Raw genomic sequence first — 27,022 nt, 5'->3', positions numbered from 1 at the left:
TTCCCCTGAGTCTGGTGCCCCGGGCCTTGCACCCTGTCCGAGGATTCCCCAGCCTTGGTCCCGTGCGTCTCGGAGGACTCTACCTAAAGTTCGGGGAACAGAGGCGCTGGCTGGCCCCGCCAGGTCCCAGCTCTCAGCCCCAACTCCACAGCCGCGCGCCTACCGTCTCCGTGTCGCCGCGGTCGATGGCGGAGCTGATGGCCGGAGCCTCGCTCTTGGCCCTGCGGTCCATCTCGTCGATGACCCCGTGCACCTCGGGGCCCGACAGACTGTGGAACAGCATCGCGGCGGGACCGGGGATGCGGCTGCCCCGAGGAAGGGCTTGCCCCCCGCCTCAGCTGCCTGGCGCTCCCGGCGTTAACCGGCCCAGTGCATCGCCACCGCGGCCCCGGCCCCGCCCGAGCTCGGCTGCGCCCCCAGGCTGGGCTCCGGGCCGCGGGCGCCTGCGGGCCAGGACGCCTCCCGCCGAGGCGTGGGGGCAGCTACATCGCGGGGCGCCTGGACGGCGGCGCCGAAGCCAGGGTCACAAGGGCAGGGGGTGAGGTGGGGGCGGGAGACCAGGGCAGAGGTCGGCGCCCGCTGTGGGCGCTTTCACGCCGCAGGCATCGCTAGCTGGGTTCTGGCGCCCAGGGCGCAAATCAGGGGCGCAAACTCTGCCCCAGGCGGCGGTGGCTGCAGTCGGGGTTCACCCAGGAACAGCTAGGTGCCCGCGGCGGCCCAGATGCCTGCACGTCTCTTCCCCCCGGGGTGTGTTCCCAACCAAAGGCGAACTGGAGTAGGGGGTCTCCGCGAAGCCTGCGAGCTGAGCCGAGCCACTGGGAGAATTGAAGAGGAGGAGGAGGAAGAGGAGGAGGAGGCGGCGGCGGAGGAGGTGGAGGAGGAGGAAAAAGGAGGAGGAGCAGAGTGGGAGGAGGAGCCGACGGCCGCGGGCCCAGCCGCGCGCAACGCTACCCAAGCGCGCGCCGAGCTCAGCCTCGGCTCTGCAGTCCGCGCCAGCGCAAGCCTCCGCGCCTTTTCTACAGCCGCGCCTGACATCACGTCCTGCCGCCGTGCCATTGGCCGCCCGCCGCCCCAGGCCTTGGCAGCGCGTGCTCCGGGAAGGCGGGAGACCCAAAGGGAGGGGAAAGGCTAGAGGAGGAGAGGAGCGGAGAGAGGAGGTGGTGGGAGCTGGTGGGCGAGGCTGGAGGAGGAGGCGCAAGGGAGGGAGAAGGGAGAGCGCGGGGTTTGGAGTTTTCTAGGCTGCGAACAGTTTCCTGTGTTTCTTCAGGAAGAAAAATTAAACCTTTCCTGGAGTCTCTGTCCTAAAAAAGCGCTGCCAAAGGATGCTTGAGGAAGTCTCCATTCTCCCCCTTGGCCTCTGGAACCTGGGGTTGAGGAGGGGCAGAGAAGACAGACCAGGAGTACTGTTTCAAGAGCCTTCGGCTGCTTCCCGCCCATCTGGGCTTCGGTCTGGGGCGCTACTCTCTGCGCTGCGTTTAGCAGCGCAGCCCTCCCGGGGACCAGGCGCAAGTGCCACCAGAGCAATGACTCCCAAGGGTAGCGGGCCGGCCAGCATATCCTCTCTTCAAGTGAGCTAGGGACTATACTGCCAGGCGTGTAGCTCCTGGATTTCTCCAAAGCTCTGCAGTCTGGAGGCATGTCTTTAGGAACTCAGAAAAAGAAACAAGGAGTCCATAGCTCTCTCCCATGTACGTGCAGTGTGATCCGGAGACAGTGACTCAACCTCCTTTACAATGTTTGACTTTCTCAAAGGGAAACAAGAAGGCCCCCTCCTTTTAGGTGTTTGGGTGTGATGAAAGAAATGAGTGGAAAATATATAGAGCATAGTAGGCACTCAGCGAATTTCTTAATCGCTCCCTCTTTTTCTTTTCCTATTTGGATCTTCTCACTCCGGGATATACTTGGCAGTTCTTAAAGACCAGAGGCCTATTCTCTTCCTTCCTATGGGGTACTCCATCCCACTAGCTCTCCCACTCTGGACCCACCCTGCCACCTGGTTGCACAAGAACTAACAATAACATGGCCTGCCCAGCAAATCCCAACTGCCAGCCCTGAGTCTCGTGGCTGAACCCGGGGCAATGGCTAGGTGTCTGGTGGAACAGGAAGGGATTCGGGAAGAAGAAAAAAAGAAAAGAAAATGTGATTTGGGGTGAAAAAGAAAAAGGGCAAGACAGTTACTGAAACTCCTTTCTAGGTCCGTTTTACAAGTTGCTTTCTTTCCATGTGATAGTGGGGAGAAATGAAGTCTGAAATGTCTGCTTGCCTGGCACAATTAAAGGGAAGCCAGGACCTCTGTAGTTTATCTCACAGGACACACAGTTGAGGCAGCATGAAGTCATACTTTTTACATAGTGTACATAACTTTTGCTCACAAGTAGGTGTTGCACTGGTGTTGCCTAAGCTCGTGCCCATGTGTGAAAATGTTCATGCTCGTCTCTTTTTGGCAAAAATACAGCCAGCACGAATTTTATCTTTGTTAATAACCAGCACAACAGTACAGGAGGTATACAGGTGGGCATCATACGGAGGAGGCATCTGAACATCCAGGACTAACACTTGTGTGCTAAGGCGAGCCTACTTGATCTTCTGTGAGCTCCTATCAGGTGTATTTGCAAAAACTCTTTAAGTTATGCATGTGTATGTACACACTGCATGTGTAAAGATGCTCTAACTTTAGGGAGAGACCATCAATCTAAAGACAGGCATGTGCATGTGCAACCACACAGACAGTCCTTCAGTGCCCACATAGACGCTGGCCCACGATCAACTCTAGGAATATATTAGCACGTTATACTGGGGTATCTGGGACAGTTTTGTGGGGTTTTTTCTTTTCTCAAAGAAAGTAGGAAATGAAAATTGAATCTGGGAGTCACCAGTGTTGGTCTGGAGGTTGTTCAAGGGGCAGGAAACTTTGTAGGAAGCCTGGGGTGATGTCCTTGGTGCTGGCTGGACTCAAGGGGCTGCCTTCAGAGCTGGGGAGGGGATACTTGGTGATTCTTGTTAAAAGCTGCCCAGAGGGTAGGGAATTATACCCATAAAGAGATGTACACCACTCGGTACCCACCTCTCTGACCGGCAGTCCCCACCCATCCTTGGCCTCAACTTTCCGGCTGTTGGGATCCCCATGGGGCACTTCTCTATTTATTCCTCGCATCTGGTTAGGACGCAATAGTGTCTATTGGAGGCTCAAGCTCATATCCCGCCGCGGGGAGGCATCTGGGCACCCCGGCCCAGGGTTCAGAGGCCGCTAAGTTTGTTAATCATTGGGAGACGTCGCTTTGCCCTGTCCTGGGAGACTAGGCAAGGCGAGGAACAGGCTGTAAACACAGATCCTGACACGTGAGTGACATTTACACAGTGCGAGGAAACGCAGCCTAGAGAAATGCAGGGGGGTGGGGTGGGGATGGGGTGAGGATCAGGCTAGGACAGGTAACTGAAACATTCACAAATGTCCTCGACCCTCTCCCCCTGTCAGGGGTAAAGCACCCTCAGTTCCGGGTACCCTGTGTTTTGTGGAAGGTGACAGGTGAACGGGATTCAGGTCTGGCCACTGCAGCCACTGCCTACCTCCCTACCATCTGCTTCCCCGCAGACTAGCAGACCCGCCGCATAATGAGGTAGCAGCCTCCAGCCGGCCACCGTGACTAACTCAGAACAAAAGCGCGCCTCCACGCCTTCTCCAACAAAAGGGCCACCAGCCCTGGCGCTCCCCGAAGGCTGCGGGGCTCCCGGCTGCCGGCTGCGGAGATGCCGCGCGCAAACTTCCCGGGGCTCCCGGGGCAGGCGGCGCCACCCGGCCGGGGCCGCGGAGGGAGGAAGCGCCCAGCCCAGGGAGAAAGTGAGGCCAGGCTGGAGGAGGGGAGAAGGGGGGAGGAGGGCGCCGGCCGCAGCGGAACCAGGGTGATTGATCTGCGCGCTGTTCCCGGCGCTCTGTCCCGTTATTAGAGCGGCCAAAGCAGGGCCACGCAAATACCCTCGGAATCGCCAACTAATTGACGCTGCAGGCAACTATTTCATTGTGCGCGCTGGTTTTATGTCTTCATAGCCGGTGATTGACAAGGTGTAATTAGTCATCTCACTCGGTGATAAACATGGGCACCCTCCTCCCGCGGCATCAGGCCGAGTGTACCAGCAGAGGAAGCGATAGTTGACGCTGATATACCATTAAATCAAAATGAAGACGTTCAGAAGTGTGTGTTTGCTGTGACGCTCTCGTGGTTTATTTCTCAAATACGGCACCAACAGATTTACTTGATTTGCAAGTTAACTACAACATTAACTGGTTTTATTTATTTTGCCTCTTTCCTTCCTCTTCCTAGGCAGGGATGTTACTCTTGGAGTATGTGAAGACAGTTTGCTTTTTGACAAGCGAGCAAGCGGGCGCCCAGATTTCTACAGCCTTTGGAGTCTCCCCGGAGGGAAAGGCAGATAGAACAAACCTCGGACTGGGGAGCCATCCTGGAAGGGCTCTGCGCAGGGGAACCGCCCCACCCTTTGGCCCCAGACTCTCCTGCCTGGGGCTCCGGTGGTACTACTAAAGGATTGCCTCAAGCTCTGAGGATGAAGCTGGGGTTTAGGGTTCCGGAAACCTCTCGAATAACAACTGTGGGGGAGAAAGAGACTCTGCCAACATTTCTTCCTGGCCTCACAACGGAAAGGACTGTTTTCTTAAAGCTGTTGACTTCAGTCACAGAGCCAGTGGCCCACCACTATTTCCCCTGTCCCCCGCGTAAAGCATAACTTCTCTGTGTTTGCTTGTACCGTTCAGCAAATTACATTCCTTGCTTATATAAATATTCTCTCTCTCTCTCTCTCTCTCTCTCTCTCTCTCTGTGTGTGTGTGTGTGTGTGTGTGTGTGTGTGTTGTTACTGTTACTGATGCTGGTTACTCATTTCAGAAACCTGGGTGCTTACATTTTAAGTGGGAAGAGGCCTGATCTGTTATGAGAGCATCAACTGAACAAAGCCACCAGCATCTGAAAATCCGTCTCCAGGTTACCCCATGTGCCCCCAGGAGACCCCACTGGGGAATGGTTCCTGCACTTTTGCCTTCTTTCTAACCTGTTTCTTTCCTATAGAGCAGAAAAATGAAATGATTTTCCCCCACCAGGAAAAGGAATGTGGGGAGGAGACAGCACTAGGAGAAGCTGGGGTGAGGGTCACAGAGACAGTCAAGGAGCCCTGCATCTTCAGGGAGGACTGTCTTCACCCCACAAGGCTTGCGGGCCTTGTTTGGACAAGGGAAGGCTGCTTTATATTGATGAGAGAGGTTTTCTGCAGCAGCAAATGTGCTCAGGCATGGCTCTTTCACTATGAAATCTGTTCATTGTTTTGGTCATACCATACAGAGATCTGCTGATCACCAGTATTGACAGTACAAGTCAGTGGGACCTTCATTATTTCCAAGAGGAGTCCCGTGTCTGTGACACTAGAACAGAGAAGTAGCTTGGCCCATGGCAGGCAGACAGGAGCCCAATTCCTCCTCCTCTTCTCCCTGCAGCGATCTGAACAATTCGGAAAAAAAAAAATGCCTCCCTGGGCGTCAGCTGAGAAGGTTGGGGAACTAACCAGGGCTCCGCTCTCTCTCTCTCTAGGGCCCTGTTAAATGCACTGAACTTAAAATGAAACACGAAGTGTGAATTTCAGGTTTGAACATGATGCATCGGGAAATGTGAAGGTTGGCAGCCCTTTCCTCCCTCCTGCCTTTCGGTAGCAGGTATTAATATTGTATTAAATGTTATGAGAAAGTAAGGGCTGTGGAGAGGAATGTGCTCAGATGCAATTTTGTCAAGGTTTTTATCTGTGATTATGGTTCCAGATGTAGAAACTCCCGGAGGAGAGAAATGAGGGGCTGCTGGCATGTGACATGTGTTTTAAGGTGTTTGGCAGTGTTTCTCAAAGTGGTGACAAAATGTTCAATTTTATTACAGGGAATTGGTAAAAGGAATATGAATTCTAGGTCAGAGATTATTCACCTTCAGCAAAAACAATTTACCATTATTGATTAGGGTGTGGAAAGTTTGTATCTGGACCCTCCTCAAATCACATTGTCAACAATATAAATCTGTCAGATCAAATTATTCTTAAAGAACAATCGCAACAAAATACACAATAGCTAATTGCATTCTCCTCCTTCCTCCAGCTAATTTCCACAAAAAGGTACACACTGCCCTGGAATGGAAAGTGAATATTACAACAAGAGGCCTTGCATTTCTTATGCTACAAGGACACCTTGTATCTAGAGGGTCAGTTCTTTTTAACTTAGCCAGTCCTAAAAAGGACATTTTGCAACCCCTGCTTTCAGTCTTTCAGATTAAAGACAGCAATAAATTTTCCCACATAGGAAAACTTAGTTTCTTAAATAAGAATCAGGAAGATTCTGTAGGAGGAAGTAGGGATGGTGGTGATGGGAGAGGAAGTAGAAAAACCACCAGGTGGCTGACATCTCTTTTAATTGCATACATTTGATACTGGAAAATTTTCCCACCAGTCTTTCTTTATTCAAAGGCATCTCCACTATCCTTCTCAGAATGCAAGACACCCTAAACTCCATTTTGAACACAAGTTTCTCTAATAAATCTTTTATGAGCTTCACATACACCAGCATTAATAGATTGAGGTGCCCAGCTATGGCTCACTAGCCTGAAGGTGGGTTTGGTAACTACTTCCATAGAAGAGAAAGAGGTTTTGCCTCAAGATTCTGGATTTTTTAAAAAATTTCTCCCAGGATCCCCTACCAAAGGCCAAAAGACTGCACCCACTTACAGACCCTACTGCTAGTTATAAATCATCCCACACCTAGCACATCCATTCAAACCCATCCTTTCTGTCATCCTAACCAAGGGACACTGCTTTGTGCTCTCCAGCCTTGATATGATTTTACCATCACAGATCATACCAGGCTTCAACTCAAATTACACCTTCCTCGGGAGTCCAGAAGCTTCCTCTCTTTAGTGTAGGTTCAGGTACATTTCCAACCTTCCAACAGGAATAGTGAGTTTGGGAGAGAAATAGTCATCATGACCATCATCTCATCCAGGGCTCTTAGCAAAAGACCTGTAAGTATCCCCAGTCCAACTTTTCCCTGGGTCTGATTGGCAAATCTTTATTGCTATCCAGGGAAGTTGCCATTGTCTCTTTAGGTGAGAAATGAGTCATTTCCCACAGATGCTTCAGCTAAAGCCCAGCCTCTAGGCACCCCCTCCCCCAACATTTTTTTTAATTCTTCCATTAATTAAAACAACTAATGTCCCATTGATTATCTTTGCATGAATGGAAATCATTAGAGCCCTTGCAGGTATATGGGAAATTCTGTTTGCTTAAGTATTCACACTTTGATTTCCTATAGACTCATTTTTTCTCAAGCATAAAGAGATTCAAACAAAACAAAACAAAAACAAATCTCTGACACTTTGCAATGAAATATGAAAACTAGTCTTCAATGAGCTTGTGGGGATCTCTGGCAGGAAGAGGTATTCAGATGGCCCCGTACTATCACTGACGTTGACCCTCCAATAAAGGGGTCCTAGACAGTTAAGGCAGACATTGGTAGGTTGGCAGACTCAGGTTTTTAATTTGTGCTTGTTTGGAGTCATACAAGCTCTTCCAAATTGACTTTCAAACAACTGTATCAGCCCTCAAAAGTGAATAAGAAAAAAAAAAGGAAGAGGAGGAGGAAGAGAGGAAGAGGAGGAAGGGGAGGAGGAGGAAGGGGAGGAGGAGGAGGAGGAGGGGAGGGGGTGGGGTAAAGGCACTGGACAATTGGATCTGTTTGAAACTTCCCAATCAGTTGACCAGTTCAGCTTGCATCCATTTCTGTGGGCAGCCATAATTAGAGCGATCTATTTTGCATTTACTTCTCTGTGCAAGCACTACATTACCCACTCTTCCCTTGCTTATTAAACAGTGCCACCTGCACCAGACTCAACAAAGATCTTCCATCAGTCAGGCCCAGCTAAGGTCCCAGACCATATATTACCATTAACTGAAGCTTGGCTGAATAGTTGATGACAAGTAAAAGCAGTTTCTGGGACCTGTTTTTGAACAACCTTTTCAGCAAAAAATTATGAATTCCTCAAATTGTCATCTTTTATAAACCCATTTTATTTTCTCTATATAGTAACTTAAACAGCAATTAGCAAGTTGTTTAATTAATGTACTATCCCCTGCATGTCACCAAGGTGCCTCCAGCACACTTGTTCATAGGTACTAGCCAATGCGGTCAATATTTTGTCACTCAAAGCCTCTGAAGCTGACCACCTTGATAGCTCTAATGGTATAAAAAGGATCTGAAGAGCCCAATACAAGGCTAAGAAGCAAAGGGCAGTTTTTAGGAAACTAGCCAGGGAGAGTCTGAGTCTAGACAGAGGGACAGGCAGAAGAAAGTGAGGCAGGAACAGAGAGGGGAGAGGCAGAAAATGAATCTACATAGACATCAGTGGCTTAAGAAAGGCACAGGAAGTTTCCAGCAAACATGGGACCATTTCTGACATTCAGCTATGTTCTAACAAACTCGGCTTTCCAAAGCTGATGATTTACACATCTTTAAGAGCCTCAAACCTCACTGTGGCTTGTTCTTTTAAAAGCTTCCTGCTTTGTTCCAAATACTGCTTATCGTTGGCATTGTCAACAGCTCTGCATCTGGGAGAGATTAATTAAGTGATAGGTCAGACACAATAAGGTGAAAGGGCATGTCCACCCAATCAGAGCAGATTCATCCATTTCAGGATGGATCTACTTTTTTTCTTTTGAGAGAGAGAGGGGGGGGGGCAATTTTGGTTCCATCTCAAGGGAGGATTTGTCAATAGGGATGTCTGAGCTCCTCTGGTGAGGTGCACATAGCTGAAAAGAATGTTTTGCAAATAGAAAAATATCTAAAACTCTACATTCTGTCTTTTTAAGGTATTGAAATAAATCTCAACTATCAATTCTGTCTGTATGCTTAAGTTTCACAATCTGCGTGAGAGGTGATTTTCCTGAATATGAGTCTCTTACAAAATAGCTAATTGGATGGTTATGAATAAGATTGCTATTAACAATAAAAATTTAAAAGTTCACTTTCACTTCCTTCCCCCCCCACCCCAGTGTCTGATGAAATGCAACTCCTTCATTTCAAGTTCACCTTTTAATTTCTAGAAGGAAAAATGAGAAAAGACATAGGAAAAGGAGCCAGAGAGATGGGGATGAAAGAAGGAAAAGGGAGGGGGTGTTTCTAGGTATCATGGACTAAATTTTCCAGACCAATTAGAGATTATCTTTAAACCTCTATCTTCCACCCCCTCCACACCTTCTAAATAGATCTTTAGATTAATGAGAAATTAGTTAATTGGGGGAAAGCCATGTGGCCAGTTAGCTTGGTTCCTAAGCAGAATGGGTGGAGGACTTTAGATCCTACCCCAAGAAATGGTTCCCTCTGCATCTCTTCAGTTGTGAATCAGCGTGGGTCAAAACTGGTTGCAAAATTGTGGTGTGTGTGTATGTGTGTGTGTGTGTGTGTGTGTGTGTGTGTGTGTGTGTGTGACAGATGAATGGCCATGCAGACAGATGTAAACTCTGAGCCTGTGAACAAGGCTGGGTCAAGTAAAGTGGTTGCTCTGGGAAGACTACAGATAAGATATTTGGAATATTTTTACATCGTTTTTTGAACATGTCTGCAATAAAATTCTCATTTTCTAAGGTCTTTCTTTCTTTCTTTTCAGATGGGTGTTAAACAGTGGTAGGGATGTTTTCAGTTGACCAGCCATTCATTTCTCTTTGCCAAAGAAACCAAATGCTAGTATCTTAGTTATCCAATTCTTTAAATCATCTGGGATCTATCTTTATTTCTAAAACTGAGCAGAAATACTTAACAGCCTGATCAATAACCATTGACCGTCAGCACACCTCGCCACCCTAACATGCACAGCTTGATCATGTATATTTGATCATTGAAAAATTCAAAGCATCTATTGCAGTATATCAAGCTTCCCATAAAATAGTCTGCCTGTGGTCTTAAAAAGAATGTGAGTTGTTCTCTCTCCTGCATTCATCTATCCATTCATTTACACACACACACACACACACACACACACACAGAGAGAGAGAGAGAGAGAGAGAGAGAGAGAGAGAGAGAGAGGAGGGAGAGGGAGAAAGAAACACACACACACACACACACACACACACACACACACACACACACACACACCTCCTTCCTGGAGAATTAATGCTCATATATTTGATGAAGAACAAGGTAATTGACTGCGAGACTGTACATCTGGGCAGCACTTCATATCCATTGCAATAATAAAATACTTTTTTCACATTTTAGCAGAAGAAAGGCTTACTTCTGCCCACAGATTCAGAGGACCCCAGAGTCTCTGTCTGCAAAGCCTTCTTGTTATAAATCCTGCCTTCCTCTTAAGTGATGGCACACACAATTGCACCAAGGGGCACTAAGTTTACTGTGCAAAAGCATTGCCAAAAAAAAAAAAAAATGCTGGTTTCTTCTCAAAGCTTTAGTATTAGTATGTGGTAGTATGAAATATATACATCTGGGTTCCTCAATACCCAATCTGCTTGGCAGCAAACTGGGGCAAGGGTCCAAGGACTTGTCCTGTAAAGGGTCACAGGTACAAAGTGCATTTTAGAATCCCAAGGGCTGGTTTCCTGAGCATGTACCACTATGATATAGGTTACCCCAAAAGGAACCAGTTATATAGAATTTTCTCATATCCAGGGCTCAAAGAACTGATTCTAAGTTTCTCCATAAGGGAACCTACAGACCCATTCAAATAACTCTAGAGATCTGATCCAAAAAATACATCTGGTAAACCTACTCCAAGTTCCCAGCACAAGTCCTTAGAACCTTAACCCCAGAGACCACCCCTACCCCCAGCTAGGAAAAAAAAATTACCTGCAGAACCTCCCATCTCCGGAGTCCCCTGTCCTGTATTGCACACTGTGCCCAGCACAAATTATTCGGGGGCCCTTCCTTCTAAAAGCAGCAGCATCTGGGCCAAGGCTCCCTCCTTTAAAGGAGGAGGACTTCATATGATAATACGTGTAATATGATATGGAATGACAGAATGCATGACAGTTGCCCATAATACAGAGAAGTCAGTCAAAGGACAGAGGGGACATTTGGATAATTACCATCCATTGGCTAGTCAATCACTCGAACAGAGAGAAACTGCACAAAACCCACAATGGAGTTGGGAAACAAAAGAGACCCGAGCCAGACTCAGGATTAACCGGTCTAAAGCGATCTAAATGCTTTTGTGTCTGAAGAACTGAGGCTCCCGGGTTGCTCCCCCCTCATCCCAGGGAACTAATTGCGGGGATCAGAGTTAAGGCTTTCTCCCTCCTTTCCTATTTCTCTTTGTAGACTGCTCACCACGCAGTGAAAAACAAATGATTTCTCTCTGTGTGTTCATTAAAGTACTTTAAAGTTAAGGAGGTGCAGGAGGAAAGCGAGATGTGACCCCCTGTTCAGAGGCTGAGAGTCTTCTACCATGGAAGATGCTAAAATAGTCTCCCTTAGCCTTAATTCTTTGTTCGAGGGTAAGGTCTTTCCTTCTTGCCCCTTGGAAACAAATACTCATGCACCTGACTGGGACTGGGCAGCTGTCTTCGCTCTGGCAGAGATGGACTTGTGGTACCCAGCTTTGAGTGAGAAGTATCTCTGCGTTGCCTCCACACCAGTAAAAACACCAGGTCTCCTGTCCTGAGTTAAAGAACTGCACATAATTAAGTGGGGGAAAGGGACAACAGAAAAGCTCCTTCAATGGGAGGGTGCTACTGGACTTCGATGGTTGTAAATTGTGGGTAGAGAGAAAATCTTTGTAAATTGAGGAGTGAGAAAGAGGGAACAACCTCTTCTAAATTGAAAGAGAAAATAGGCTTGTTTGGGAAGACGAATAGAAACCTATTTCTTGTTCAGGAAAAGGGGATGAAATGGGATGATTCCTCTAAAGAGACATCAGGAAATGATGTTTAGAGACTGAAAGAGGATAGTGAGAGAGAATTCCTTAAAAGAAATGGATACTAGAACTCCGTATCCAAAAGCCAGACTCTCCTCGCCCAGGACTGGAAGACTGGTAACTATTACCCAGTTCCTTCTAGGGTCTCAATCCACAATTCATCTCATATCCCTGACCGGCCCTTGCAAGTTCCAGGCTGGGTGGCAGCCGCAGCTTCAGTGACGACCTGCGGGTGCCCGCGGTGGCCCAGCCCCGTGCCCTACGCGCAGCCCTCCCAGTCCCGGCGCCTCTTACCTTCGTGAGCCCTCGGCAGCGGGTGTGGCCGGCTCTGCGGGCGGCCCCGGGCCAGGGCCAGGGCGCAGGGGGCAGCGGTGCGGGACTGGGGGGCAGCAGCAGGGTGAACGCTGGAGGGGCTGGCACGGTGCCCTGAGGAGGGGACGGGGCGGATGGCAGCCCTGGGGCCTGGCGATGCCCGCAGGGGGCCGGGGAGGGGCGCCGGGGCGCGGGTCGGGGGACCAGGGGCTCCCTCCTGGGGCCAGTAGGGCGCTCCAGCCTGAGGGGCCGGCCCGGGAGTCCGGGCCGCTCAGGGATCGGAGTGGCTGCTGGCTCGCCTGAGCTGACAAATCAATCAGGGTCCGTGGAGTCCCGGGAGTTGCCACCCTGACTGCGGCACGCGGTCCCCGTGAGCCCCGAGCTGCCAGCTGACGGTCGCCTCCAGTGGGCTAGGGCCGGCCGCGGTCATTAGGCTGCGGGCGCGGGCGGGGGCGGCCGGGCTGGCGGGAGCGCCGGGAGGAGGCGACCGCGCCGCAGCGTCCTGGCCTGGGCGCCCCGCCCGCCGCCGTCCCGCGCCCGCTGGGCTCCTCGCTGCCACCCACCCCCGCCCCCGCTCCCGCCCCGTCACTGGCTTCGCCCGCTCCGCTCCCCGTTTGGCTCGGCCCGCCCCCCTCCGTCTCCCTCCATCCCCGGTGTCTGTCGATCTTCTTGTCTGCTGTCCTCCCCGGATCCCTCCCTGCGTCTCCAGCTCTTCCTTGCTGCGCCTCTCTTTCCCAAGGTGGGGCTGCCTCTCTTACCCCTCGCTCCTCGCTCATTCTCACCATTTTCTCCCTCCCTCTCATTTCTACGCCCCCCCCCCCCCGCCCCGTCGGTCCCCTGCCACTCACTACCCCTTTTTCCCTCTGCTCAGAAAGATTGGTTGTTCTTTCCTATTCCTGTTTGAAGCAGAGGTCCCCAGAATTCAACTCAAGTCGTTTCCCTGCCCTGGGACTTCGGACAAGTCACACACCCCCTACCCCGTTGCAGTTTCATTATCTTTAATACAGGCTAATAAATAAGGAAGGTTGTGAAGCAGGGTATGGAAGCAGGATGTGCCAGTGGCTCTGGATCCCCTTCTGAACCTCACACATTTGCAAATGCAGCAGCCACAGTGGCAGCTGCTTGGCGACCAAGGCACCCTGAGACCAATTTAGCAGGGAGTGTCAAGGGTGATTTCTTCTGGGGTCTCCAAAGCCTCTCCTGAATCGTGACTGTGGTTTCTTAATGCCTACTCCAGATTTTGGTTGGGCACAGTCCAGAGCTGGGTCTGATATCCCAGGTGGTCACCTGCTGGATTTTCCTTACTAGGCCCCATGATTGGCTTTTAAGCACCAAGAGGTGTTTCCTAGACTGAGTCTTCAGAGTCAAACAGTAGTGAGTTCAAGATCACTTACTTGGGCAGGAAACACCACTCCAAGCTTGCTTCTTGGGTCTAGGAAATAGAAACAATTGCCAGTTTTCCTTTCAGAGTTGTGAGTTAGATTATTCGTGGTTTGTCTAAAGTGTCAGTCCATGGAGGTTTCCACTCTGCCCTAGCTTTTATTCAGGTTCTTTGGGAGAGACGGCAATTCACAAGCAGGGATGGTTTCTGCTTTATGCCCTGGCTTCTAGTTGGGGAGGCAGGCTGACATGCAGGGATACTGCATATCATGATAGCAGATGAGTGTGGTGAGATCAAGTATTCTGGGAAAGTGGTTTGGAAGTGGGATGGGATCAGGAAGGACTTTCTCAAGGTGTGATCATAAAAGCAGAGACCTGAGGGGGTAGAGTAGAATGTAGTCAACTAGAAGGGGTTACTAAAGGAATGGGGGAAAGCTGTGGAATGCGCAGAGACAGAATCGCCAAGGCCAGAATGCCCCCAGCGAGACTGGGGTGTGTGGGAGGAGAATGGGGCTGAAGAAGTGATCCAGGCTGAGGGGGCAGGCCCAATGCATCTGTAGAACTCTGGACCTCAGTGGTGGGAACTACTCATATTAATCTACCAGTTCAGTCACGGTTTCATGTTTCTGTACTGGAAGAAGCCAGGTCTAGGCAAAGACATACTTTTGCCTTTAGTCTTTCTAGTTCTCCACCGGCCTATCTCAAACACTCTCTATCTCAAGGTGCCACCACTTTCTCTACCCAAGTGACCATCCTAAGAGTACATATTCAGGGTTAGTTCTCTGTGTCATCAAGTCAGGCACATAGGAGCTGTACCAATGGCCAGGGATCCTCTGCTGTGTGCCAGGCTATGCATTGGCCATTGTTCCTGCACTCACAAAAACAATTATAGACACTTTGGAACACAGGACATCTATGAGGAAGTCTCATAGAGTGCTTGAGACTGGAAGTTATCTGAGGGTAAGCCTGTCTTGAGAATTGGTTTACTTACCAGAGAGTAGCACACACCCAGTGCAAGGCAGACACTCAGTAACACCTACTGGGAGGATGGAAACAAAATAAAGCTTCCTTCCATTCAGAGCGTTGAGAGAAGAAAGCAGAACTCAAATGAGCCCCGGAGCAGGAGACCTGTGGAGAAGCAAGCAGCAGGCAGAAAGGTCTATAGAGTTCTGGAGCTCTTCTGTGCCAGGTAAGTAGGTGTCAGGCACTTTCCTGCAGTAACCTGCCGGTCTTCAAGTCGTCCCTGCCTCTTGGGCACGGTTACCATCCCTTTTCTGATAAACGGCTAGGGTCCAGAAAGGTGAACCCCCCTGGCCCAGAGTCACACGGCCTGTTCTAGGGTTTGAACTCGGGCCTGCTGGTTCTTTTTCCGCTAAAAGGAAGAAGCAAAGAAAGAGAAGGCAGAGCGAAGAAGGAGACAGCTGAGAACAAAAGAAGGGCGGTGGTAAAGGAGTTAGCTCCTTTAGCAAGTAATTTTTCAACTTAAAAACAATTCCCATTTCCCAGCCCTGCGGAGGCAGGCACGGCGGATCTGAGGCAAGGCCGGCCCTCTGACTCGCAGGAGCCTGCCGAGGGGCCCGCGAGCTGCTTCAAAGCCGGCCTCTCCGGCACAGGCGCTTTTAAACTTCACACGGGGAAACTTTCCAGGGCTGACTTTCTGCACTTTGTTTCCAAATCAAGAGATGGGGAAGTCCCTCTCAGCCCAGCGGGGAGGAGAGCTCACTTGCCCTGGGGTCTGGGCTTTGGAGGGACTCCCCAGGCTGGGTGACCTGGCCCTCCCCGTACACACAGATGGGGGCGGGGACCTGTCCCCTGCTTATAGTGGTCTCCAGAAGGGAATCAGGATGTGGACTGCCCTTGGTTTCTTAGTGGGTGATAGGGCCTCTTTTCCCCCGCCCCACATCTGCTTCTTCCTAGTTTCCCCTAGAAACAAAGTGGGACCTTCTTAGGAGGATCATAATATTCTGCGTGTTTTTTTTTCTCAGCAGCAGCTTCAAAACCGGGATCAGTCTGTCATCTTCTGATCCTCATGTCCAGAGGCAGCAAGGGTCTTTCTAACCCTCAGCTTCTTCTGATTTTTGGAATCCAGATTTGGTTTTTGGATGTTCATCAAGAGGCTGGCTCCGTGAATTTTAATTAAGCTGTCTCCCCCCCCCCATTTATTACTAATACACTCCTCTTAACTATGATTTATTTGTTAAACAAAGCACCATAAGCCGTCACTTATTCATCTTAATTTCAACAAAATTAAAGTAGTCGCTGTTAGATTGCACCTAATTGCACTTGCAATGAAAAGAACGGAGATGTTAATCAAAATAAATTGAAGATAAACAATAAAATCATTACATCTTGCGACGGTAAGTGTAACTAATCAGTTTTGACTCGAAGCGACTGAACAGGAATAATGAATGTGCCACCGAAGGCTGGTTCATTAAGAGAAGCCACAGAGACCTGGTCCTTGGGGCAACAGACAGACACCCTGCCAATGTGGCCCTAAGGGTTCTTGCCCCCTGGTTGGGCAAAGGGGCTCTAAGGAGCAATGGGAGCTAGTGGGTAGCTCTCAGGAGGGATGTCATGGGTAGAAGGGCTCAGAAGCTGCCCTGCCACAGAAGGATTCTCTCATTCTGTTAAGGCAGCAAGAAATCCCGTGCTCATTCCTGGACATGCCAGGTAACCATGAAAAGAGCAAGTTGAGTTGAGAGACAGACAGACAACAGCTCTGCCAAGGACACAGAGAAAGACACACCCCAGGGGATGTAGTAGAGAAGAAGGACAGGCAGATGGAGTCTAGGAGAAAGAAAGAAATGGAAATAGAAAGGACCATGAGAAGAAAGAGAAACTGAGGCATCCCCTGTACTCCCTGGGAGTGAGGGGAGGAAAGAAGCAGGTGGCTCTGCACAAATGGAGGCAAATGGAGACAGAGCTCAGGAAGTCTCAAAATCCCAGAGTCCTCAGGAGTCCAGGCAGGCACCTGACTTCTGGGGATGAGACCACAGAGGGATGCTAAGGATCCCTAAGTGAAGAGACAGGAGCATATACCTCACAGAGGCCCTATACTGGGGCCTTTCCTCAAGGCATGTGGATATGACAGCAGAACCAGAGAGAGGCCAGCTTGCATTGAAAACCCCCTATGTTGCCTTGACCACACCCTTTTTTCAGTCCCCAGAAGTTGAAAAGTGGAAAACTCTAAAGATGCAGACACCTCCTCTGAGACTGCAAACAGACAGAGGAGCCAACCTGAAAAACATTAAATTTTTTTTTGGTTCTGTGTGGGTGCTGGGGTCAAACCAAGGCCTTGTATATGCTAGGCAACACTCTACCAATGCACCACACACATTGTTTTGTCTTTTAAATATCTAACTTGTGCTTAGCCTTGAGCTTTTCATAGGAAATACACTGAAGAATTAGCTCTAGTGTTGCTGTGCCCTAGTTTCCTCATCTTTAAGTCACATTTAATAATAGAAGTGACTGCATATGCTTACCATAAGGATCTATCTATCTAGTGTCTATCTATCTATAGGGCCTTGCTATGTAGCTCGGTCTGGCCTCATCCTCACAATCCTTCATTCTTCTAAATACAGACAGGGTAACAGACATATGTCATCATGTCCAGCTTAAAAGAGTTCATGTTGGGGCTGGTGAGATGGCTCAGTGGGTAAGAGCACCCGACTGCTCTTCCGAAGGTCAGAAGTTCAAATCCCAGCAACCACATGGTGGCTCACAACCATCCGTAATGAGATCTGACTCCCTCTTCTGGTGTGTCTGAAGACAGCTACAGTGTACTTACATATAATAAATAAATAAATCTTTAAAAAAAAAAAAAAAAAAAAAAAAAAAAAAAAAAAAAGAGTTCATGTTTGCAAAGGCTCAGAATGGTGTTCAGCTTTTGGAATAGGCTTTATATGTTTGTTAAATAAACTTAAGTGAATTCATGCTTTGCTGGGGCATGATTCAGCAGAGAAAATTGGTCCTGAACAGTGAGTTCAGTCCAACAAGCAAGGGTCATAATAGATGAATTTCAGGATGTTTTGAGGCCCAGCATGGAGATGAATACTCCTGTCAAGTAAATTCTGGAAGAAGTCAAAATTAGATAAGGGTAAAGGGAAGGAGAAAGGAAAAAAAAAAAGGTAGGCAAAAGTACCTATGTGGACAAATGGCAAGACACAGCTTGGGAGATTGAGCAAAATTGAAGTGGCAGTTGAGTAGAGATGGGGAACTTGTATCATGATCCTTTTACTAAAGAACATCGGAGAACATGGGGGGGGGGAACACAGTTGGTTGTTTTTAAACTTTATTATTTTTAATATTGCTTCCAATGCATTTGTTATACCTAAAAGTGAGAAGTGTGACCTTTTTGTATGAGGTTTTACTCCTTCCCTCCTTTCCTCCCTCAGTCCACATGCTTTTGATAGAGGCAAGTCCTCCATGATATGGGAGGGAACATGCGACCCAAGCCAATCAGTGCATCCCACTCTAGTGGCTACAGTGATTGGAGAAGGGATGATAATTCTACCCAATGGGAGCTGATCCAGGGTTTGGGCTTGAGGACCTGGGAGAGGTCTTTAATCCTTTCTGCGGGTCTCTAATCTGACAGGATTTAGGCTTTGGGGCTGCTGTCACAATCTCAGGACCATGGGGATTCTGAGACCAAAGCCAGCGCAGCAGAAGGCTTCGCCACGGAGCAAAAGGAGCCCCAGTGACATCGTTTGAGCCCCAGATCCAGCCAAGATGAAGGCAGCTCTAGCCCCTGGCCCTTTTAGTTTCACGAGCCAATAAATTCCTTTTTGTTCAAGCCAGTTTGGGTTAGGTTTTCTGTCACTTGGAACAGACGTCCAGGCTTCTGACAAGAATGATACAAGGTCGTGTGTTTTAGTAACATGACTCTGGCAGCCACTGCTAGGTACAGGAGCCTAAAGGAGCAAGCTTTGAGGCCACCTCCAAAGAGGGCTTATGACAAAGGGCAGGCAGAGCAGGAGACTGTCACAGTTTATCACCATAATGTGAGGCTCAAAACAATGGAAATGATTTTTTTTTCTTGTTTGGGGTGTGTCCAAATGCTTCCCCACCCCCAGCCCCACCCCCAGCCCCACCCCCACACAACTAGGGCTCACGAGCAGTGCTTTGCTACAGATCCATTCCCAAGGGAGGATTATTTCCTCCCATCTTCCCTTTCTTTTTCTGTGTGGTACTGGGGTCAAAGCTCAAAGAGCTACCACTATGCTATACTCCCAGATCTTGGTTCTTTCTGTATAGCTCAGGATGATCTGGAACTGAAGCTCCTCCTGTCTCACCGTCCTGAGCGTTCAGGGGAGAGTTTACCTATTTAATTTTGATAACCTGGCCTCGGACTTGCTATGCTTCAGATGATGACCTTGAACTCTCCTAGCTCTAACTCCTGAGCTCTGAAATTACAGGTGTGTGCTTCCATGCCCAGTATATGGGATGCTGGGAATTGAACTCAGAGCTGTGTATGCTAGGCAAGCACTCTATCAACTGAGCTGTATCCCTAGCCCCAAGAGTGGGTTCTTTAAAAATAATTTCTCTTTCAGCTTCTGCAGATCGCAGGTGAAGCTTGTCGCTGAATAACTTCTATGTCTGCTTCCTCCCTCACATGACATCCACACCCTGCATCTGTGTCTATCTCTGATAAGGATACTGGTTATCAGTTTTCTGGTTTACTTGTATAATACAGGATGATCCTATCTCAAGGTCTTAACTTAATTATATCTGCAATGGTTCAGGGAGCAATTCTGACTCAAAGAAACAGGCAGAAGTCAGTAGAAGAGGATATTCAGTGTTCTCTTCTAGTCTCCATGCATATATATATATATATATATATATATATATATATATATATATATATATACTCATAAAGATACACACACATATCAATCAATCAATCAATCAGTTTTTAAAATGCATGTTTAATTTCCCATGTGGAACTCAGAATAAAGATAGGAATTTTAAGTTTTTATTTTATTATTTTTTGAGATTATAATATAATTACATCATTTCTCTGTTCATTTTCCTACCTCCAAACTCTCTCTCCCATGTATCCTTCCCTGGTCTCTTTCAAATACATGGCTTCTTTTTCTTTAATTGTTTTACACACACACACACACACACACACACACACACACACACTTCCCCCTCAATATATAAATGCAACCTGTTCAGTCTGTAAATGTTACTTGTATCCTGTTTTCAGGGCTAACCATTTAGTATTTGACAACCAATTGGTGTTCTTTTCTCTGTGGAAGAATATTTCTTCTGCTCTTAACATTACTTAGTTCCCGTGGCCTTTTGTCTAGAGTTGTGGCCTCATGAGTTTTCCCCCTTCCACATTAACATATCTGTTGACATCATCCTTGTTCAGGTCATGTCTAAGCATCCATGTTGGTGAGACTCTATGGTGTAGCTTCTGACATTTCTAGGAGACTCAAACTCCCTGTTTCTCCTTATCTTACAATCTTTCCTTCTCTTCCACAATGACTCTTGAGCCTTAGGTATAGGAGTTGTGAAGGAATTGTATCAGTTGGGACTGGACTCCACAACTCTGTATTTTGACCAATTGTGGTTTTCTGTGATGGTCACCATCTGTTGCAAAGAATAATGCTTTAGTTTACATCTGTTTATTGTGTGTAAGTGTGTGTGTGGGGGGGCACAGGTATAGAAGTAAGACAACAGCTTGAGGGATGTGGTTCTCTTCTTTCACCATGTGGGAGTCTAGGATTGATCTTAAGTCTTCAGGCTTGAAGGCAAGGGCCTTCACTCTCTGCCCCATCTTGACAGCCCAAGGATAGGAACTTTAAGTGAAGATAGACTTTAGAGAGGGGAAGAGTTTGTCTTGATCAGCCTAGAATCTTCACTGCTATCAGCCAGGCCTCTGTGAAATGTCCTTCAACCTTGGGTATTGAGTCTCGACTTCCCTCAGTCTTTGTACATAGCCAGCTTCTGATCCTAAGCATGACAGGTGAACTTGCTGACATTTGCTCTGCGCCAGGCAAACAGCTCAGGGATTTCATGCATCAGCTCACCTTTACTCTCTTTTCTTTCTTTCTTTCTTTTTTTTTTTTTTTTTTTTTTTGTGGCTTTTCGAGATAGGGTTTCTCTGTGTAGCCCTGGCTGTCCTGGAACTCACTCTGTAGACCTGGCTGGCGTCGAACTCAGAAATCTGCCTGCCTCTGCCTCCCAAGTGCTAGGATTAAAGGTGTGCGCCACCACGCCTGGCCAGCTCAGCTTTTCTACTCAGAGTTGGCTACTGTTCCCTTTTACAGGTATGGAAACTGAGGCTCTGAGGGAGAAGTGGCTTTCTTAAACTTGTAACTGTCAAACCCAGCCTCAAGCCCACATATCTCTGATTTCAAAGCCCATGCTTATACCTAAGATACCAGTCAGCTGGGAGCAGCCTTTGGGGGTTCTGCAGTGGACATAGAAAGATGTCCTTGGGCTGGATCCTCAGAGTTAGCAGCAGACAGAGGTGGTCATTAGAGATGCAGTGCTCTAAAGAAGGGCTTCTGAGATGCTTTCTTTTCTTTACGCCTGAGGGAAAAAATTAACTAAAAGCAATTTACATTGACTTATTTACTTAATTTATTTTGTGTGTGTATGTACATGCAAGTGTATGTCTGTTCTCTCTCTCCACCATGGGAGTCTTGGTGACCAAACTCAGGTTGTCAGGCTTAGTGCCAAGCGAGCACCTTTAACTGAGCCAACTCACTGGCCCTCACCTGAGAAACTTTTAGGGGATCTCAGGTATATAGATATATGCATAGGTGTCTAAGTCAAATGCCAACTGATAAAAAAGCATGACACACTTATGTTAAAAGTTCTTTGAGATATACATACATATATATATATTATTTATTACAAATGAAAGCAGAATTGCATGTATGCATATGCTTGTTTATTTTTACTTAAAAATCAATTCTTAGCTGAGTATTTGATACAGCAGAATGTAAAGCAGTTTCAACATTTTCAGAGTTAATTTATATATATATATATATATATATATATATATATATATATTTTTTTTTTTTTTTTTTTTTTTTTCAAGACAGGGTTTCTCTGTGTAGCCCTGGCTGTCCTGGAACTCACTTTGTAGGCCAGGCTGACCTCAAACTCAGAAATCCACCTGCCTCTGCCTCCCAAGTGCTGGGATTAAAGACGTGCGCCACCACCACCCGGCTTAATATTTTGATTTTATAATTGTTGGTGCTGAGAACATAAGCACACAGCAAAATGACAGAAGTATCTTTAAGGTCACTTCAGAAATTACTGGAAATTCTGTCCTAATTCCAAGTCAAATTTCACTGAATGAGTGTGTGTATGTGTGTGTGTGTGTGCGCGGGTGTGGGTGTGTTGTATCTTTAAAGAGGCCAGAGGTTGGTCTTGGTGTCTTCTTCAATTACTCTCCATATTACTAGTGATTAATTAATTAATTAATTATATGTGTATGAGTGTTTTGCTTACATAAATGCTTGTGTACCACATGCATGCCTAGGGCCCAGAGAAGCATAGAAAAGGGCATCAGAAGAACATCTGGAACTTTCATGTGGGTTTTAAGAACCGAACCTGGGTCTTCAGGAAGAGAAGGCAGTATTCTTTTTTTTTTCTTTTTTTTTTTCTTTTTAAGATTTATTTATCTTATGTATATGAGTACACTTCAGCTGTTCTCAGACACACCAGAAGAGGGCATCAGATCCCATTACAGATGGTTGTGAGCCACCATGTGGTTGCTGGGAGTTGAACTCAGGACCTCTGGAAGAGCAGTCAGTGTTCTTAACCGGCTGAGCCATCTCTCCAGCCCCAGCTAATAGTCTTAACCACTGAATCATTTCTCCAGTTTTAGTTTTTGGTATGAAATCTCTCACTGAACCTAGACCTCACCAACCAGCTTGGCTGCCTGGCCAGGGAGCTCTTGGGATTTGCCTGTCTCCATCCCCAGTGCTGAAGTTACAGGTACACATGGCCAGGCCTTGCTTTTTACATGCACGATGATGATTTGAATTCAGGTCCTCATGCTTGCAAACAACTGTTCTTACCCACTGATTACTCTCCCCATCCCTCAAATAGAAATCTTTTTACAAAAACTGTTGCTTTAAAGAGTCTTTGTGTATGTGTATGAGTGCTTTTGAGGTCAGAAAAGGATTGTAGATCCTAAGGAGCTGGAATTACATACAGTTGAGAAGCAACATATTGAGTTCTGGGAACCAAACCCAAGTTATCTGTACAAGCAACAATGCTCTTAATGGCTAAGATACCTCTCAAACTTCATTTGTTTTTTTGTTTTGAGACAGGGTCTCACTATGTTGTCCAGACTGATCTGGGGCTCAGTATGCAGACCAAGTATGTTGAACTCTGTCTTTACATCTTGAGTATTGGAATTAAAGGCATGTGCACATTCTAACATTCTAATGCAATACAAACCAAAGATATACCAAATTGATGCTTTTATGCTGAGAATTGATGTTAGGAAAGTATCAGAAGTTTTTGTTTTCCATAATTAACCACTTATGTTTCTAACTATGCATATTATAATAATAACACTGCAATGGGTAACATACACTCTTCTCAGGTCTGAGCTCTTGCATGGTATGATTGCATACACAAGGAAAAAGCTATAGAAATCCACTTTCCATTCCCATGGGGCACTGCTCACTGAGTCATTACAGATCTTTATGGTGACTCTCTCTGGTAAAGGCCATCAGGAATGGACCCCTGCCTTCCCTTCAGTAGCATCTCATCTATCCTTTGCACCTCTGTCCCCAGCTCTGCCAACCACTGCATCTTCCTCATTCAGTCCTTGCCTCTGAGCCTCCTCTACAAATCCACCACCATCTTGGTTGCCTGTTCACTTCTCAGGCCTTGGACCCTGATGAACAGCATTGCTTAGGAGAAATCTTCCCTGACTTTGGTGTGGCCAATTTAAGTTCTACCAGGCTCATTCCAAAACTGGCCTTTGAGACCCACAGAGCACATCTGGGCACTCCATGATACTTTTATAAAGACATCCTCGGGAATAGCTGGGGGTATCATCACCCGTGTAGACATGGCTGCCCAAGGCAAGGGCATCAAGGCCTCTGTCCACACATCAAAGATGCCCATCCTTGGTCTGTTTTATGGCTGAGATGCCTGCGGAGCCATCCTTTCTGTCACCAGGATTGTCTGCCCTCCAGCTCACAGGGAGGTGAAGTCACACTGGGCTCAGTTTTGAGGAATGATGTGTCAGTTCCTCCCAGCACTGTACATGCACTTAACCTCACCTTTGTCCTCTGTGCTGTCACACTTAGTTTGTAATAACCATGTCCGTCACCCAAAGCTTTAACTTCTGTGCAGCTCCCTTACTAGGGGCCTCCCTTGGAGTGGCTCTCTTTGCCACACTATGAGGTGCACACTATTGTCAGGTCACAGGCGAAGAAACTGAGGCCCAGGTCACATCATTTGTCAAAGTCATCTTTGGGCTGGGAACTAGGGGTTTGATACTTCCTATAACCAAAGTCTCTCTTCTCTGCCATAGACTGCTAAGGAACTGCCCATAGACACTGGGACAAAGTCCAGGAGCCCTAAGATGGTTCTGTGGCTCCTGTATGATAGTGTCTCACGATATCTGTGGTACTCAACCACCTGAGGGCTTTGCATTTGGAGGAACCATAGCCATTGATTCCATTTATCTTGCACATATACTCTCTGTCCTGCCTTATACAATTAATGAACTCTGATGTAGTCTTTTTTCTCTCCCTTTGGATGGTGCTGGGGACTAAACCAGGCTCTCACACATGCTAGGCAAGTGCTCTACCATGACTTGTACCCTCAGCCTCCTTTAAAAAAATCTTTTAAAATTATGTGCACTTTCATGTGTGTCTGTGTGTAGGTTTGTATATGTATGTATGCAGGTACCTATAGAGGCCAGATACATTGGATTCCCTGGAACTGAAGTGACAGGGGTTATGAGCTACCTTATATGTGTGCTGGGAACTGAACTCAGGTCCCCTGGAAGAGAAGACTGTGCTCATAACCACTAAGCTATCTCTCCAACCCTCTTAACAACTGTCGTGTCCCCTCCCCCCCAGGGTTTCACTATGTTGCCCAGGCTTGCCTAGAACTTTTTATTCCAGACTGGCCTTAACTTTTAATCTTCCTGCTTCAGCTTCCCAAGTAGCTGGGATCACAATTCTGCCACAAGAGTCCCAGCCTCTGTCCATTCTTCAACATCTAGAGAAACTGGTTACATCACTTTTAATTGGACAACTGCCGTGCATAGGTATGCATGGGCACATGTGTTCTTTCATGTTGCAGTGTGTTACATGTCTACAATGAAACGCCGCAAACCTCTCCTTCAGGTGGCCAGAGAGCACTTTGTTTGGGAGCAAAGAGAACCTCTGGATTCGGCTCTTCCAGCTCCTCCTCACACCAAACCTGGCTCAGGGCCAGCCCTGCCCACTCTGTTCAGGTGAAGCATTCCTTCCAACATTCAGAATCAGGATGGGTGTTCCTCCCTGGTCTGCCTTTGAGGAGAAGGCAGGAGTGTCCACATTGAGGCTGGCTGGGCAGACAAAGACTTCAAAGGCTTCCCTTTTAATTGCTGGCTGTCAGGCAGCTAGGAGGCCAAGGGGCCAGAGGCAAGGTGAGGTACAACAGGGAGTGGACAGCCATGACTAGGCTGGGAGGGGGGTGCTAGCCTCTCTAGCTGGAGCAGAGCATGTACAGCTTTTCTTTAGCTCTGGGGAGCATGTGAGAACTCTACAATGGTAAGGTGCAGAAGAGTCTCCCTTGGTTCTTTAGCACCCGGGATGGGACTAGATGGACTAGGTCTCTGAACTCTCTTGTTCCCTAAAATGTCTTCCTTGCAACGTGAGAACAGTCCACCACCCGTCCCCTTCTGCTGGCTCCCTGTTTTCAAAAGACAAGTTGAAAGCTAAAGAATAAAAGAAAGCAAAATGCAACCACCTCCAACACACATATCCTTTGACGTGACATTTTTTTTTTCCTTTTAGGAATGTGCTCCATAGTTGGGAGGAGACTCAAGCATACATGGATCCATCCAGCAGTTACGTTGTCCTTTAGCAGTTATGTTGTCCTTTAGATGCTTGTGGGAAATGATCTGTTGAAATCCAGCGAGTTCCAGGCACTGAATGGGGCTCTGAGATAGTCTTTTCAAAAAACACACATGACCCCTTGAGTCCCTCTAGAAATTATAGAGTCAGTAGGAGAAAAGGATCTTGAATAGCCATTTATGGAACTCCTTAGCTGAAATTACATTAAGTATTTTAAGTGAAGTATTTGAGGTGAAGGTCAAATGACTTTCTAGTGGGAGAGCTGGTGAGATGGCTCAGTGCTTAAGAGGACTTGTTCTTATGGAGGACTCTGGTTGGTTCCCAGCTCCAACATATCAGCTAACTCCAGCTCCAGAGGATCAGGCCCCTACTCTGGCCTCAACAGAGGCACTGTAGGCATATGGTGCAGAAACACACATGCATGCAAAAATAGTCATAAATAAAATAAAATAAAAATAAATAAATCTTGAGGGAAAAAAATCCTTCTAATGGTACTCATTGCCAGAAAAAATTAGGCAGTATCCCAAATATTCACCCGAAGAGGAATGGTGAGAATCTCTTATATGATGGGTTAGTGTGTGCTATTGAAAATGATGAAGTAAGGCTGCGGATGCAGCTCAGGACTGGAGGATTTGCCTAACATAGAAGCCCTAGACACCCAGTACTTCAAAAAGCAAAAGCCACCAGGCATGGTACCTTACACCTTTAATCCCAGTACTCAGGAAGCAGAGGCAGGCAGATCTCTGAGAGTTCAAGGCCAGCCTGGTCTAAGGAACTAGTTCTAGGACAGCTAAGGCTACACAGAGAAACCCTGTCTGGAAAAACAAAACAAAACATAACAAAACAAACAACAAAAAGCAAAAGCTAACCACCAACAACAAAAGGCTCAGGGGCTTTTGGAGATGGCAAGGTACCTGCTTCACAATCTTGAGAATTTGGCTCAGGCTCTGTAAAAAGCTAGGTGTTGTGAAGTGAACCTGTCTAGTGCTGGAGAGACAGAGACAGGAGGATCTCAAGGTTTGCTGGCCTGCCAGTCTGGTCAAATTGGTGAGTTCTGGGTTCAGTGAGAAACCCTGTCAAGCACACACACACACACAGATGATTTTTAGATTCTCTTAAACTAAAAGAGGCAGGTTATGTTATCATGATGTGAAAGACATCCTCAATATAGCATTAGATTTTTTTTTTTAAAAAAAGCAAGGTGTGTTCTGTGCTTGAATACTAACAAGCAGTATGATTTTTGTGTGCATTATTAATATTTTCATAGCAAAAGACTGGGAGAATATGTCCCATATTGTTAGCAGCTGTTATTTTGGG

The 27,022-nt window shown here is 47.3% G+C and overlaps 1 protein-coding gene and 2 long non-coding RNA genes across 12 annotated transcripts in view; 2 read left to right on the top strand and 1 right to left on the bottom strand.

The window, feature by feature from the left end:
* Lhx2 (LIM homeobox protein 2) overlaps nucleotides 1-12,786 on the bottom strand; it is a 30,467-nt gene extending 17,681 nt beyond the window's left edge. Inside the window, exon 1 of one of the 8 annotated variants that reach the window (XM_006497734.2) lies at nucleotides 12,252-12,786. Coding sequence is in view for 2 of the 8 variants with exons in the window: in XM_006497733.1 (XP_006497796.1) it covers nucleotides 164-283 (120 nt within the window). In the remaining 6 variants the exon portion in view is untranslated. Of the gene's footprint in view, nucleotides 1-83; nucleotides 1,294-10,891; nucleotides 11,053-12,251 lie in introns of those variants that run through there. The other 7 variants (NM_001290646.1, XM_006497738.4, XM_006497735.2 and 4 more) reach the window with 7 other exon arrangements.
* Nucleotides 1,317-5,751, top strand: Gm27197. Of its 2 annotated transcripts, none has more exons than XR_003953792.1 (2): nucleotides 1,317-3,838; nucleotides 4,320-5,751. It is a non-coding gene; the product is annotated as a predicted gene 27197 (long non-coding RNA). The 2 variants fall into 2 exon arrangements; XR_374289.3 differs by having other exon boundaries at nucleotides 1,317-4,190.
* A 60-nt stretch (nucleotides 12,787-12,846) lies between the features above and the next one.
* On the top strand, nucleotides 12,847-16,786 carry Gm46736. 2 transcript variants are annotated; one of them, XR_001783286.2, is made up of 3 exons: nucleotides 12,847-13,008; nucleotides 14,729-14,838; nucleotides 15,638-16,786. It is a non-coding gene; the product is annotated as a predicted gene, 46736 (long non-coding RNA). The 2 variants fall into 2 exon arrangements; XR_001783285.2 differs by having other exon boundaries at nucleotides 15,635-16,786.
* The last annotated feature ends 10,236 nt before the right edge of the window (nucleotides 16,787-27,022 follow it).

Source organism: Mus musculus, chromosome 2 (assembly GCF_000001635.26).
Source record: "Mus musculus strain C57BL/6J chromosome 2, GRCm38.p6 C57BL/6J".
In the NCBI taxonomy this organism is placed as follows: Eukaryota; Metazoa; Chordata; class Mammalia; order Rodentia; family Muridae; genus Mus; species Mus musculus.
Note: the sequence above shows the minus strand (reverse complement) of the source record. Positions and strands in the feature narration are given on the sequence as shown.